The sequence below is a fragment of the Callithrix jacchus genome, chromosome 12 (genome assembly GCF_049354715.1).
Source record: "Callithrix jacchus isolate 240 chromosome 12, calJac240_pri, whole genome shotgun sequence".
In the NCBI taxonomy this organism is placed as follows: Eukaryota; Metazoa; Chordata; class Mammalia; order Primates; family Cebidae; genus Callithrix; species Callithrix jacchus.
The window spans coordinates 58,312,797-58,328,168 of record NC_133513.1 but is presented as its reverse complement, the minus strand read 5'-3'; the positions used below and the strand labels follow the sequence as shown (position 1 = coordinate 58,328,168).

The window sequence follows — 15,372 nt, the reverse complement described above, 5'->3', positions numbered from 1 at the left end:
CAGTTTGCTGACCAATGGATCGGAGAACAAACTCAAACACTGGCATGTCAATCTCAAGTAGTCAGAAAGCATGACAGAGAGGGAAAAGGTGCAGCCCACCCCCTCAGCCCCGCCAATCAGATCTAAGGAGACAGTGCCTTCCCAGATGGGTGTTCTTGATTCTAATCAAAGAACCCAGTCCCTACCACTTGATAGCCTCCAAGGCCAGTGCAGAAATTACCAGCTCAAGCAGCAGCTTCAGCGGACACTGCTGCAGCACCCAGGACAGACTCTGGGAGGCAGTATTCCCCCCATTCAGGCAGCAAGGCAGCCATTCTCAGGCCAGGCTTAGTTGAGCACTTGACTTCTACAGATCCCAGGGTTACAGCAAGACCTAGAAACCTGCTGACTGGCCTGAATGGGCAGAGACTAACAAAATGCCAGGAAGCCACCAGGGCAGTGCCGGGGATCAAGATGCTTCAGCCTCTCCCATAACAGGGGAGGTGCTGAGATTGCAAGTGGAGAGTCCCCTAGCCAGAGGGTTCCATTTGACCCAATTCAGTACTCTGAGGTTAAAAAAGGAAAACTAAACCATCTAATATTCAAAATTCCTGGAAATGGTGAACTTTGAAAACCAAAGAAAAATGCCAACATGGGGCCTCCATGCCACCTACCATGTGCATCATCATCTGGATGGCAATTTCGGAATACTGGCTGATATAGTTCTTGCACTGAGGAGAGAGAAACAGACTGCTAGTTAAACACATGATTGTGACAATGCACCAAAAACCAACCGGCCAAAAAAACCCAACATTTGCAACAGTGGCAACTGGTGACTATAAAGCAAGTTTCTAAAGCAGAATTTGATAAATGTCTGCGTGGGCCCAGTTTTAATAAGATGAAAATGACAACTTGGTTATTCTATCATTTACAGAAAATGTGTGCAAAAGACATTTTGAAAATGTGTCTTAAGAGACCTTAAAGATTCCATCCTCCTGCCTCCTTTATCTTCTAACCCCACTTGCCCCAGGATCATTGAGAAACTATTCAGTGGCAATTTGGAGAGAAGGCGGCTAGGAGATACACTGCTTAGGAACTGGAAATTACCTTTCAAAACCATTTATACAACACAGTCTGAGATGGCACTGTAAAGCTTAAATCCTGTAGAGTCAGGTTAGAATGATTTTTAACTGCCTATTTCAGACTATCTAGAGACTTCCCATAGACTCCACAGAATTGCTTATTGTATTTGGGGAGCTTCTACAGAGAGAGGACCAAAGGTAGTATGATACAGCCTCTCAGGAGGGTTCAATTGGGAAACCTACTTAAATGGTATTATGCAAAGACACTTAAAATGAGGCTACAGGATTCCGAGGCTTTCAAAATCAATGAACGTTAACCTGACTGACATTCCCAATGGAGAATAAGTCAGAAAGAAACCCTCAGCTGGGTGTGGTGGCTCACTCCTGTAATCCCAGCTACTTGGGAGGCTGTGGAGAGGACTGCTTGAGCCCAGTAAAGGCTGCAGTGAGCTATGCCACTGCACTCCAGCCTGGGCGACAGAGCTAAACACTGTCTCAAGAAAAAAAGAGGAGAGAGAAGGCCTCATCTCCTAGAGCCAGCCACTCCCGCCCAAAAAGCCTTTCTAGATCCCAAAGGACAGTGTGATTACAACCAGCTTCCCACCTGCCGGTCTAGCAGATTTCTTCAGTTGTCAGGTACTAAAAATAGCATTTTGGTTTTACACATCCATCTGCGTGTGATTAATAATGTTGGAATAGGGACCCAGAATGAAACCATCTACCTGGCCAACAAAATGAGTTTCTGAGCCCAGAGGACTAAGGGAGGCTTCCAGGGGAACCATGGTCAGCGACCATGCTTCCTGCAGGAACTCAGCTGGAATTCTGAGTGTCACATAAGGCCAGGTGCAGTGACTCACACCTGTAATCCCAGCACTTTGGGAAGTCAAGGTGGGCAGATCACTTGAGGTCAGGAGTTCGAGACCAGCCTGGGAAACACAGTGAAACTCCATCTCCACTAAAAATACAAACATTAGCTGGGCTTAGTGGCATGCACCTCTAATCCCAGCTACTCGGGAGGCTGAGGTGGAAGAATCACTTGAACCCGGGAGGCGGAGGTTGCAGTGAGCTGAGATCGTGCCACTGCACTCCAGCCTGGGCGCCTAGGCGACACTGTCCCAAACAAAAAAAGAAAGGGAGTAAAAAGTGTTTCTACAGGATGTGCATAGATGTATGCGTTTGGCTATAAGGATCCTCATCTTACCAAAGGCAAACCTGAAAACAACCTAGACATCCAGCCACAGGGGACTGGTTATGTAAATACTGTTCTATGTTCACAAGTGATTATTATGCAAGCACTTAATCATTTGTACAAGAATATTCAATGGCCAACTTATGTTTAGGCAAAGGTGCCTCACAGGAAAGAACATCTTCTCAGAAATGGTCTCCTACTTTTTGTCCCCAGTTTTATTACATATCCAGATTCCAGTGACCAAAATAGATTCAAGTCTCCACTACCTATTCAAGCTGCTTTCTGAGAAAAAAGAAAAGCATGCTGTCTGAACACCCTACTCCAGCGTCCAGAACCCAGCTCCCAGGCCCAGGGCATCCTATGCACAGGGACACGAGGCTCACCATGTCGGCCATGCCAGGGCCCAGGCGGTCACACTGCTCCTTGGCATGCTCCACCAAGGCCTGGACAAAGGTGGAGTTGGTCCGTACAGCAGTCTGGATGTCAGTCACCATCTGAATGCAGTCCTGGCAAACGTCCCCATCAACCTATAGGAGAGGCAGTTAGGTCAGCAACCTGAGGACTCAAATTCCTCGGAAAACGTCCTTATACACTCAGAGCTGCAACATTAGAGGGCACTTCCTAAGGTGCTTTACAGACTCTCAAATTACTGATTACTTAAAATCAATGAGTGTTTCTTATAGTAACAGTACGGTATAAAAAGGGGGTTAGATAAAAAGGTTGGCCAGGCACAGTGGCTCACACCGGTAATCCCAGCACTTTGGGAGGCCGAGGCAGGCAGATTGCTTGAACCCAGGAGTTTGAGACCAGCCTGGACAACATGGCAAAACAAAAAATATAAAAATTAGCCAGGTGTGGTGGTGTGCATCTGTACCCCCAGCTACTTAGGAGGCTAAGGTGAGAGGATCACGTAAGCCTCAGAAGTGGAGGCTGAAGTGAACCACGATCACACCACTGCACTCCAGCTTCGGTGACAGAACAAGATCCTATCTCAAAAATAAAAGTACAATTTTTTAAAAGGGAGTTCATCTTTGCATATTTTTTTTTTTTTTTTGAGATGGAGTTTCACTCACGCCAGGCTGGAGGGCAATGGCGTGATCTGGGCTCCCCGCAACCTCCGCCTCCTGGGTTCAAGCAATTCTCCTGCCTCAGCCTCCCGAGTAGCTGGGACTACAGGCGTGCGCCACCATGCCCAGCTAATTTTTGTATTTTTAGTAGAGACGGGGTTTCACCTTGTTGACAAGGATGGTCTCCATCTCTTGACCTCGTGATCCACCCGCCTCGGCCTCCCTAAGTGCTGAGATTATAGGCCTGAGCCACCGCACCCAGCTTTGCATATTTTAAATATCCCATTCTTTAGAAACGTCATGGTACAAGCATTTAAAGGCTGGCTCATGTAACTGCAGAGTCAAACGCAAGAATAAGCCCCAGTTTAAGAACTGCAGGTGCACTCTCTGCCCCTTTTGTCTCATCTTCAGTGCAACCAAAAATGGGGCCCTCAGCGGGCAGCCCATTGTCTTACCTTCGGCTGGGGCTTGCTGCGGGGCCCGTCCTGAGGGTAGAGGAGGAGAGGGATGTTGGCCATGAAGGGGGCCACCAGCTCACTCATGTCCAGCTCTGGAATCTTATTGGACTCCAGCTGCTTCTGGTGATTCAGCTCTGCCAGGTGCTTCTGGAGAGACTCGCAGAGGCTGAGAGCAGAACACACCTCCCCGGGACGGCTCTGGTGGGAAGGAAAGAAACCCCACTGAAAATCCTCTCCCCAGGGGGAAACAAGACAGGCCATCTGGTGCCTCTGAATTAGTTCTCTTTAAATCTCTTAAAAGAAACACAAACCTGCTGTCTAAATTCAAACTGCTCAGCATACCCAAGAATGTCAAAATTACCCAATCCAAGTGCCTAACCACACAGCAGCCCCTAAGCTTCCTCAGTTATCCTGTTGGGCAATGATACAGTTTGGCTGTGTCCCCACCCAAATCTCATCTTGAGCTGTAGCTCCCATAATCCCCACTTGTCATGGGAGAGACCCAGTGGGAGGTAACTGAATCTCAGGGACGGGTTTTCCCATGCTGTTTAGTAACTCTCATGAGACCCGATGGTTTTATAAAGGGCAGTTACCCTGCACACACTCTCTTGCCTGCTGCCATGTAAGATGTGGCTTTGCTCCTCCTTCACCTTCCGCCAAGATTGTGAGGCCTCCCCAGCCATGTGCAACTGTGAGTCATTAAACCTTTTCTTCCTTTTTTAATAAATTACACAGCCTCAGCGATGTCTTTATTAGCAGCATGAAAATGGACTAACTAACACAGCCTTTCCTGAATGTTACCTCTGCTCTCCTCAGCTATTCTTTAAAGGAATAGGAGGCCGGGTGCCGTGGCTCACACCTATAATCCCAGCACGTTGGGAGGCCAAGGTGGGTAGATCGCCTGAGGTCAGGAGTTCAAGACCAGCCTGGCCAACACGGTGAAACCCTGTCTCTACAAAAACACAAATATTAGCTTGGCATGATGACAGGTGCCTGTGACTCCAGCTACTTGGGAGTCTGAGGCAGGAGAATCACTTGAACCTGGGAGGGAGAGGTTGTGGTGAGCTGAGACTGTGCCATTGCACTGCAGCCTGGGCAACGCAGTGAGACTCCATCTCAAAAAAATAATTTATTTTTTATTTTATTAAGAAATAAGGCCAGGCGCGGTGGCTCACGCCTATAATCCCAGCACTTTGGGAGGCTGAGGCGGGTGGATCACGAGGTCAAGAGATGGAGACCATCCTGGTCAACAAGGTGAAATCCCGTCTCTACTAAAAATACAAAAATTAGCTGGGCATGGTGGCGTACGCCTGTAGTCCCAGCTACTCGGGAGGCTGAGGCAGGAGAATTGCTTGAACCCAGGAGGCGGAGGTTGCGGTGAGCCGAGATCACGCCATTGCACTCCAGCCTGGGTAACAAGAGCAAAACTCCGTCTCAAAAAAAAAAAAGAGAGAAAGAAATAGGAGCTTCTGGTTAGAGGAGAATCAGTAATTCTAAGCCACTTTCCCACAAAATGAGCTAACACAATGATTTTCAACACCCTCCATATGCTAATGGTTCTCAAGTGTTTACCTGGACTTTTGTACCCAGGCCCACCCCACAGACATCTCAAACTTACCCCTCATTTTATCCTGCCCAACCAGCTCTGTTTTAGCAACTAACCTACCTTCATCTTCATGGAAACCCAGGAGACATCTGGAGCCCTTCCTCTCCTACTCATCCCCATCATGAGCAAGTACAGTCCATTTAATCCTCCAAAAGGGAATGTGCATCTGCCACTTCCACTGTCCACATCTCATCTCACTAACAAGGCAACGGCCTCCTGAGGGTCCTGAAGGCTTCCCCACTTGCAGCTCCCCATCATCGGGACCTAGACCCAGACCAAACCCTCTCAAAGCCCCTTACAGTCATGGCACTCCAAGGACCGCACTGCAATCCTTGAAGATGGCCTAGAAGGCCTTGCCACATAACCCCTGCCTTCCTCATCAAAACCTTGATCCTGTCTTGGGACAGTCCTGTGCCACTGCCCCCTTCAGTTAGTTAAACACCTCTTCTTTGTCAAGGTCTTTCCAAATTCCACAAAGCCAGCTCCATGTTCTTTGCTGAAAAACCAGTTGGTGGCACAAGGTCTGTGTATAATACATATTTGATGAATGAAAGATGAGCATCTTTGTAGCTGAACACCCAAATACATTCCCTGAATTATTCCTTAATTACAACTTCACAGAAATTAATTCACAGAAGTGAAGTTTTGTGCTTGCTCACAAGGGTCAGTTAAACATAGGACATGATCGATGCAACTCACAGCTCTGAAGGTTACGTTGGTTTACATTCCTGCAGCAGTCCGACCAGTCCCCAGCAGCTGCACCCTCGCTAACCCCAGGGCAAGTTACACCCAGAGCGGCCTGCTGTGCCAAAGCTATTCTGGATGTCAAACTGCAGAAAATGTTGTTGAGGAATTCCAGAGCTGTGAACAGACTTTCCATTTTAATCAGTCTACTCTGGGCTACTGCCTCTCCTGGCCCCAGAAACACCTTCAGGGAAAAGCCTATTCCCCCATCACTTACCATTTCTCCTTTAATGATGTCCAGGATGACGGGGAGGTAGGAGTCCACTATCTCCTTGCACGAAGCAGACATGTTGGCTTTAGGAAGCCAGTCACAGGCCTTCTCCAAGTAAACCAGGATCTCCTCCTACAAGAGGACACCAGGGTGAGAATCAGGATGGACTTTCCTCCCTGGAAATAAATGGGCTGAAGGCAAGAGGCCCTCAAGAAAAACCAAGCCTGGAAAACAACCAGCCCTCTGGGAAAAGGACGTGGCCATGGTTAGCTGTGGCTCTATCAATCGATCAGGCAAAAGCAGACATGACATTCAAAATGAAGGTCCTCGGACCTGCTGTCTCACAGCCATGGGAAATTCTAAGCAGAGATGGCCAAACTGGACCTAGACATTGGTGATAGCAATATGACATTTCAATTAACTGGGCATTTAGTCCCGGAGTCAGCAAAGTAGGCCCTTCAGCTTATCTTTGTACAACCCAGAACTCAGAATGGTTTTTACATTCTTAAAGCATTTTTAAAAAGAGACTGTTGGACAGGGACAGTATATGGCTCATACAGCCTGAAATCTGTTCTCCTTGGTCCTTCGCAGAAGACATCTGCCACCCTCAGGCCTACACCATTGCTCTTTAGACACCGGAATCACAGCTATCTTAGGAACCAGTACATGTGCCCACAGCTCAGGCCCCATCCCCACCCTCAGTTGCTCACCTCGGTGGCATTGTCTTTCAGCATATCACCAGCTGCAGTGACAACATCTTTGCATATGTCGCAGGGAAGGGATTTCTAAGAGAAATAACACAAGAAATTTGTATATGTAGTACACAAATTCACACCCCACACAGCTGGAACCCCCCGTGGCCTTTTCCATATTTTATCTAACCAGGGATACCATCATAACCATGCTCCCCAGTCACATCCTGGCTCTCCACCCTGCATGAGCAGCGCTGGGGCACTGTGGGGAAGGAAGGGGTGTGACTCACTACAATACACTGTGATTTACAGGATACAGAACCTTTGCTCATGCTCACACAGCACCCCACGTGGCACAGGTCAATTTCACATCATGCTCACAATACCTCTGAGGAAAGTGAGGCTCAGGTGAAATCAGAGTCACATCAGTACAGCAGACAGGTAGGTGGGACAGAGAAACAAAGGCCCACCCGCTTCTGAAGACACATCCACACTGAACCTTTCACCTTCCTCTGCCTCCCAGGCATGTTAAGGAGGCCACTCCAAAGCCAATCTTCTGATAAGCCTGGGTACCAAGACTCCCACCTGGCCCAGAGGCCAACTAGAACCAATTCTAGTTGGTTCCTGCAACTCTTGGGGAAGAATGCTCAGGCTCCCTTCTTGAAGTCAACTGAGTTTCTACCCATGGAAAAGAAACTAACCTATCTGGGTGAGACCGAGGAATACCTACGAACTTAGCTGCATGTAAAGAAACCAATTTGAGGGCTGGGTGCGGTGGCTCAAGCCTGTAATCCCAGCACTTTGGGAGGCCAAGGCAGGTGGATCACCTAAGGTCAGGAGTTTGAGACCAGTCTGACCAATATGGTGAAACCCTGTCTCTAAGAAAAGAAAAAAAAAAAAAATCCTCCACCCAGGAGTGTGTATTTTCATAAGACTCTTAGCGATGGATTAAAAAAAAAAAGAGAGAGAAACCAATTTGAACCTAGTCAGGCTAATGTAGTCGTCCTTTAGTATCTGACTGGGTATCAACTCCAGGACCCCCGTGGGCACCCAAATCCCAGGATGCTCAAGTTCCCCAGACTGCCTTCAGCATCTGTGGAAACAGAGGGTCAAAGGTACTATGCATGGAGCCATAGCAAGAGAGGGCTGGGCCATGACAAGACCGGCCAATCAGGGAAGTTTTAAAGTCCTCACTGGACACACATTTAACCTGGAAACAGGAAGTAGTATTAAAAACAAGACTCAAGGCAAATTAGAAACCAAATCGGAAAGCAGTTTCAGGCCTGTTATGGTAGCCCACACCTGTAATCACAGTACTATGAGAGGTGGCAGAATGACCTTAGCCCAAGAGTTCAAGACCAGCCTGGGCAACAAGGTAAAAACCCTATCTGCACAAAATACAAAAATGAGGCGGGCATGCTGGGGCACATCTGTGGTTCCAGTTACTCAGGAAGCTGAGGTGGGAAGATCACTTGAGCCCAGGTGGCTGAGGCTGCTGTGAGCCATGACTGCACCACTGCACTCCAGCCTAGGCAACAGAGCCAGACCCTGTCTCCAAAAAAAAAAGGCAAGTATAACCATAGAAGGCAGTTTTCCAGTGAATAATTCATAAACTGTTTCTAAAAGAATGGTGCTGCCAGGTGCAGTGGCTCACATCCGTAATCCCAGCACTTTGGGAAGCTGAGGCAGGTGGATCACCTGAGGTCGAGAGTTTGATGAGACCAGCCTGATCAACAAGGAGAAACCCTGTCTCTACTAAAAATACAAAATTAGCCGAGCATGGTGGCACACGCCTGTAATCCCAGCTACTCGGGAGGCTGAGGCAGGAGTATCGCTTGAACCCAGAGGTGGAGGCTGTAGTGAGCCGAGATCGTACCATTGCACTCCAGCCTGGGCAACAAGATAGCAAAACTCCGTCTCAAAAAAAAAAAAATGGTGCTAAGTTTTCTTCTCTTACTGCAGGAGCACTAGCAGCCATCAACAAGTTTTTTAGAACTCGAAGTCTGCTCAAACATAGCCCATACCACATGGTGGCCAGCACAGCCCCGAGTAAGCCCAGGGCAGCAGCTCTGTGTTCAGCTGGCACGGTCAGCAGAGAGTCTCCTGAGAGGGCTTGGGACCATGAGGAACGCACCCGTGGCTTGTCGCCTTAGACCACACCCCACATTAATATGCTCTATTTCGCATCATTTAGGTGAAAAATCAGTGCTAGCTTCTCCAGCGTAGTTAGACCTGGAAACCCATTTTAAACGGCAACTGCGCTCCAGGATCTCAATCAGTGGTTTGCCTGTTTGAGAGGAGTGAGAACAAAATATCAAACAGGCAGAAAGTGCCTGAAAAGCTCATCATGTACTTTTTGGAGTGAGTGACCAAGGACAGAGCCACGCCCATATGCCCAGTGCTGGGAACGGGCACTGCCAACCCACTGGCTCCTTGTCTAGGGTGAGAAGTAGGATCTGCATAGAGGCCCGGGAGGCAGCATGGGGCACACAGAGCACCAGGTATGGAGGACTTCATCCTGTCTGCCACAGCAACCAGGCAGCCTCAGGGGAGTGAAACCTTAACCTCTCTGAGCCTCCATCTCCTCTGCTGGAAAATGGGTACACTCACCAATAGGTCCTGCCTCCCAGACAGGGTCACAGTGAGAAGCAAACAAAACCAGGCAAGAGAAAGTGCCCTGTCAGTATGGCAGTGAGTTACACCTGCTCTAAGAGGACCCCAGAGGAGTGCTGGGGCTGGGGCTGCAGGGCGGCGGGCACTCACCACTGTCGGCTTGTTCCAAACGGTCTGCAAGCAATGCTTCACTGCCCCGCAGTCAGACGCCGTCTTCACGTTCTGGCACCACACTGCCGAGCCTCTGCTGCATTCTTTCAGCCCAAGGACCGGGCTGGCTACAGCTAAAAGGAAAACAAATGTGAGGAGGGGGCCCGTTTTGCAGCAAATCAGATCCACCCAACTTGTTTCCCCAGGGCTGAGGGCTAGCCCTGGCCTTGAGCTGGGCGTCCCCACTTGGCCCCCCACCTAGCTGCATGGGACACTAGCCACACAGACGCACGCCTACCCCAGTCAGCAAGCTGGCCCGTCACAGTCACCAGGGCTGGAAGAGACTCATCTATCTGGTTCACTTTCATCCTCTCCAACTACCTTTAAACAGTATCAGGGAATATCAGAACTTTAAATTCTCCTAACCTTAAAATGTTTTTATAAGTAACAAAAGAAACCACAGGAGAAAAGACTGACAAATTCAAATACAGGGATGATTTTGATTTCTGTAGAAAGAATAACAGCTGTAGAATAAAGAGATTTTTTCTTTCTTTTTTTAAAAAAACCTGTAGCAAAAAAAAAATAAAAAATACAAGACTCATATCCTTATTACGTAAAACAACGGCCAGCTGCAGTGGCTTACACCTGTAATCCCAGCACTTTGAGAGACCAGAGGTGGAGGATCACTTGGGTCTGGGAATTCAAGACCAGCCTGGGCAACATGGCAAAACCTCATCTCCACGAAAAATTAGCTAGGCATGGTGGCACGCACCTGTAATCCCAGCTACTCGAGAGGCTAGTGGGAGAACAGCATGAAGCCAGGAGGGAGAGATTGCAGTGAGCCAAGATCTCACCACTGCACTCCAGCAGTGAGTCACCATACTCAGTCCTAAAAAGATTTTATAAACTGCCTTGAGAGTGCCTATGTTTCTCAAAACAGGTCCTTGATTTTAGAACCGAAAAATGGCGGGGGGAATCCTCAGACGCACACCTCACTTCTAGCCCAATGGTTCCGCTGGGAAACGAGATTACATCAGACTACGAGTAGAAGATGGTGGTACGAGGGCCAAACTCCAACAGGCGTCTCAGTAGGGGGAACTAACTATTGCTACAATCAATACTTGGCCCAAGTTTGAGAGAAAAAACAACCCCACAATCACCTGAGAACATACTTAGAACCTCAGGAGTCTTGCTGTATGCTGCTTCCCTTGGTAAGCCAATTCTACATACATGGGTAACACACATAGAGAAAACACGTATTGTATAGGTCGGCAAGCATTCTTCCTCCAGGAGAGGGAAAGAAATGAAGTGCTTTCTTTCAATACTGCCACCACAAGTACTCACACAAAGACTGAGTCCCACAAAGCTCAGCTAATAAAAAGAGATCACCTGACCTCTTCAGACACAACAAGCAAATGAATTACTCATCTGCTGCCCAGGTTATAGCCATCCCTACCCGCTGGGAGCAAAATCACAAACACAGCCAGTTCACAACCTCAACCGAGCGGGCCACATTCCAAAGGCTGCTGGTTTGGACTCTGGTTTCCAGGGGAAAACATGTGCCAGTTGCAAATCAGTATCAAGCTCCCCAGATGACTCAGAAAAGCTGTTACCCCAAAATGCAGCCAAGCATGGCTGGTGCCAGCCTCAGTTGTAAACCCCAGGGGAGGGGTGGAGGGGAGGCAGAGATGGAGTCATGAGGGTAAGGGCACTGGGGACTGTGCGGTCACAAAGACAGCACAAATGGGAGCCCCCAGATCTGGTGACTCCCATCACGCTCTAGCAGGCCCTGCCCTGAGGACTCCGAAAAGCACCCATGATGACACCATGATACACTGCCCAGCCTTACCTCCAAATCAGGAAGGGGCCTAAGTGATGAACAGGAAGCTACCAAAATGAGGCTCTAGGCAGAGGAAGGCAGAGGGATACACAGGGAAGCCAGAATAGGATGGGCTCAGGCCTCAGGAGACCAGAGCCAAGACGGAGGAGTCAGCACCAAAAGGAGGGCAAGTGACCAGCACACCCCATTCTTACAAATGCTCGGTCCAGTGTAACATCCACCCAGCCTCCTCAGCAGAGAAACAGCTACAGCTGACCAAAATCTAGAGTGTTTCCGGAACACCACTCACTCTCACAGGCCCATACGAGAATACTCTGTAAGGCTACCTACTTCCACTAGGAATGTGAAATAGTAATCGTCTTCCATGATGACTGTGTCACTTGTTTTGGTCCAGCCATCCTGGACTGCAAATCATCTTGGGCAGCTCCTTGTATCTGAAACTGACCCAGCTAATACAAACTGTCACTTCCCAATCCATGGCCGAGTGAATGGCAGCAGGCCTCTACCTCAGAACTGGAGGCAAAAAGGTACGGATGGTAGAGAATTCCGTATGCCTGTAAAGTGCCAACTTCCACCATAAAACAGATTCCAAGGCCACAGGAAGTAACACGTAAATTCCAACTCCTAGAAACTCCCTGCTTAGCAAGACACCCCCTTCTACCTCCAACCTCAAGCCAAATATATAAAGGTGCATATTACAAAAACAGCCTGTAGTATGCAACAGATTCAGTCTCTCCAGATGAGCAGCATGATGACATGTTCATAGAAACTGTGTGTCTTCAGGGCAGGCACTGCTGGGTGGCGCTGGGGAGCTCCTGGCTGCCAAGAGGTTTAAAGCCCACTCCCAGAGTGGATCTGCTGAGAGGGGATCACACCTTTCCCAGCAACTTTAGTACACACAAAATTCTCCTAGCACTTAAGGAGCTTCTCAAGCCCGAGCTGTGGACTTGATCACAAAGCTCTACGGGCAAGGGTGGCGTTCCTCCACACAAGCAGGAAAACCCAGATGAAGGCATGTTTCCCAGCTCCAGCGACTGCACTGAGCCCAGCGCCCTCATGCAGGAGACCAAATGAATAGTCACAGCTTGCTTTGCCCCCAAGAGCAGGAGGGACATAGATATCTAAGTAATGGTGCATGATCCCACACATCAGTGGGAATGGGAGTGGCAAGGCAATGCTAACAGAGCCCTCCTCAAAACGAAATTGGAATTGGCACATGTAAGATGGTGATAGAAAAGGCTGGCTACATGGAGAGGGGGTGGGGAATTCCAGAACATTCCAAAGGAATGTAGTTCTCTGTGGGAAAGGAAAGAAACTGTCCTGTCTTTTCAGGAGTGAAGCCAAGGGAAGTAGCGGCAACCAGGCTGCAAAGGCCGACAGCTCTCAGGTGCACAGGAAATGGCCTCACCTGCCACACACCCCAAGGTGAGGGCTCACCCCGTGGGCGATACTGCAGGAAGCTCCAGGGACTTCTGGGAGTGGCAGGACAAGCAAGCTCACGTGTGGGTCTCAACCAGCCAGGCACACAGTGGCAGAAGAACGGAAAAGGAGGTGGGAGATACCGAGATACCAACGGCAGGTACCTCACTGGAAGGCAAATTCAAAAATGTCCATACAAGAAGTGGAGGCAGCCAGAGCCAAGAGAGGCTAATGCAGAGTCCAAGCGAACAAGACAGGCCGATGGCACTAACAGGATTCCATGAGAAGTTGGGCAGGCTCAAAGGAAAAACAGAACAGCAAGGGCCAACAGCACCAGGAGAGACACACCCACGAGTACCCTGAGCTGCTCGGCAGAGGGCAGGGCAGGGACGGAAGGCCCTGGGCCCCACCCAGAAAGTCCCCTGGAGGAATGGGGATGAGTGATGGGAGAAGGAATGTTTCAGGGACATGCAGAGTCATCTCCCAGTAGGGGAACAAAGCCTTCCACCTTCCACCTAGGAGTGGAGCTGGTCTGAGAGGCTCCAGACCTCAGACCTCTGAACAATGGGTGGAGGGAAGCAGACAGCAGTTCCAGGTAAACAATGCATTTAACATCCACCCAGGGGCATAAAAAGAGAATGGTGGCTGGACACGGTGGCTCAAGCTTGTGATCCCAGCACTTTGGGAGGCTTAGATGGGCAGATCACGAGGTCAAAAGATCGAGACCATCCTGGCCAATATGGTGAAACCCTCTCTACTAAAAAATACAAAAATTAGCTGGGCATGGTGGGGGCTGCCTGTAATCCCAGCTACTCAAGAGGCTGAGGCAGGAAAATCGCTCGAACCCGAGAGGCATAGGTTGCGGTGAGCCAAGACTGCACCATTGCACTCCAGTCTGGCGACAGAGCAAGACTGTATCTCAAAAAAAAGAAAAGAGAACAGATTAGCCAGGCGTGCTGGTGCATGACGCCATAGTCCCAGCTACTAGGGAGGCTAAGGTGGGAGGATCACTCGAGCCCAGGAGGCGGAGGTTGCACTCCAGTGTCCCAATGCCACTGCACTCCAGACCCTGTCTCAAAAAAAAAAAAAAAAAAAATGAGTGGCATCAGTAGACAAAGGCCTCACCAACAGCGGAAGCGACCACGCAGAAACAAAAGGCATAACTTAAGAGCAATTTGTGTAAGAGGGATCCTTTTCAGTGGTGAGGTATCTCCAAGGAGCTCTATATCTTCCTTCTTACAAGGCAGATGACATTTTCAGTATTTATAACTAGTAAATAAAACTACCCAAAACCACTTTCTGGTGAGTTATTTCTCAAAACAATTTTAATCTCTAGTCTCATCCTCCCACACCCTGCCCCCAAATACCAACTTCCTTCTCTGAGGCAGTATGCTGAACTCCAAGAAAGTTCCTAGAATGTTTGCCTGATCTGCTTGAGATCTCAGATTAAATGTGTCATAAAGACATGAACATCACTCGGGGCAAATCCAACACTTCACTTCTCTTGTTCCTGGCAAGAGAGCTAGGAACAACGAACCCTTTTTTAAAGACATAGATTTCAGGGCCATGTGCGGTGGCTCATGCCTGTAATCCCAGCACTTTGAGAAGTTGAGGCAGGAGGATCACTTTGAGCTCAGGAGATGGAGACCAGCCTAGCAACATGGCAAAACCCCATCTCTACAAAAAAACACAAAAATTAGCCAGGCATGGTGGCAGGTGCCTGTAATCCTAGCTACTTAGGAGGCTGACGCAAGAGAATCACTCGGACCCGGGGAAAGGGTGGAGGTTGCATTGAGCTGAGATCACACCACTGCATTCCAGCCTGGGTGACAGAAAGGAAAGAAAAAAGAAAGGAAGGGAGGGAGGGAGGGAGGGAGGGAGGGAGGGAGGGAGGGAGGGAAAGAGAGAAGCCATTATTATTCTATGTCTGTTGTTTGCGGTGGAACCTAAGCCCAACTAACATACACACTTACAAGAAAGGTCTCCCAATTACAAGTCTTTCCTGGGGCTTAGCCCAGGACACAACGTAATTACCAAAGATTTTCTGAAGCAATCTTAAAATGACAGGACAACCTTTCCTAGAATGTGATGAAACAATCAGTCTCATTATTTTAGCCACACAACATTTGTTTTCCTTCTAAATATTTCAGTGACATGCTAAATACAGATTGAGTCTAGCTACCAAAAAAAAAAAAGGTAACAGAAAATGCATGCAGCCTCCCAGAGCCAACAATCAGGGCCTACATTCCACAGGGCAGCAGATCTGCTGCCTGGGTAAGGCGGCACCATGGCAACAGTTGGGTTGCTAGGAAACGGAGAGGA

At 48.8% G+C, this 15,372-nt stretch overlaps 1 protein-coding gene across 1 annotated transcript in view; it reads right to left on the bottom strand.

The window, feature by feature from the left end:
* PSAP (prosaposin) overlaps positions 1 to 15,372 on the bottom strand; it is a 37,257-nt gene that overhangs the window by 8,928 nt on the left and 12,957 nt on the right. The window contains exons 2-7 of the mRNA XM_009009767.4: positions 9,792 to 9,925; positions 7,047 to 7,121; positions 6,343 to 6,468; positions 3,773 to 3,973; positions 2,634 to 2,777; positions 654 to 710 (exon numbers count right to left, since the gene is read on the bottom strand). Coding sequence (XP_009008015.3) covers positions 654 to 710; positions 2,634 to 2,777; positions 3,773 to 3,973; positions 6,343 to 6,468; positions 7,047 to 7,121; positions 9,792 to 9,925 — 737 coding nt within the window. The remainder of the gene's footprint in view (positions 1 to 653; positions 711 to 2,633; positions 2,778 to 3,772; positions 3,974 to 6,342; positions 6,469 to 7,046; positions 7,122 to 9,791; positions 9,926 to 15,372) is intronic.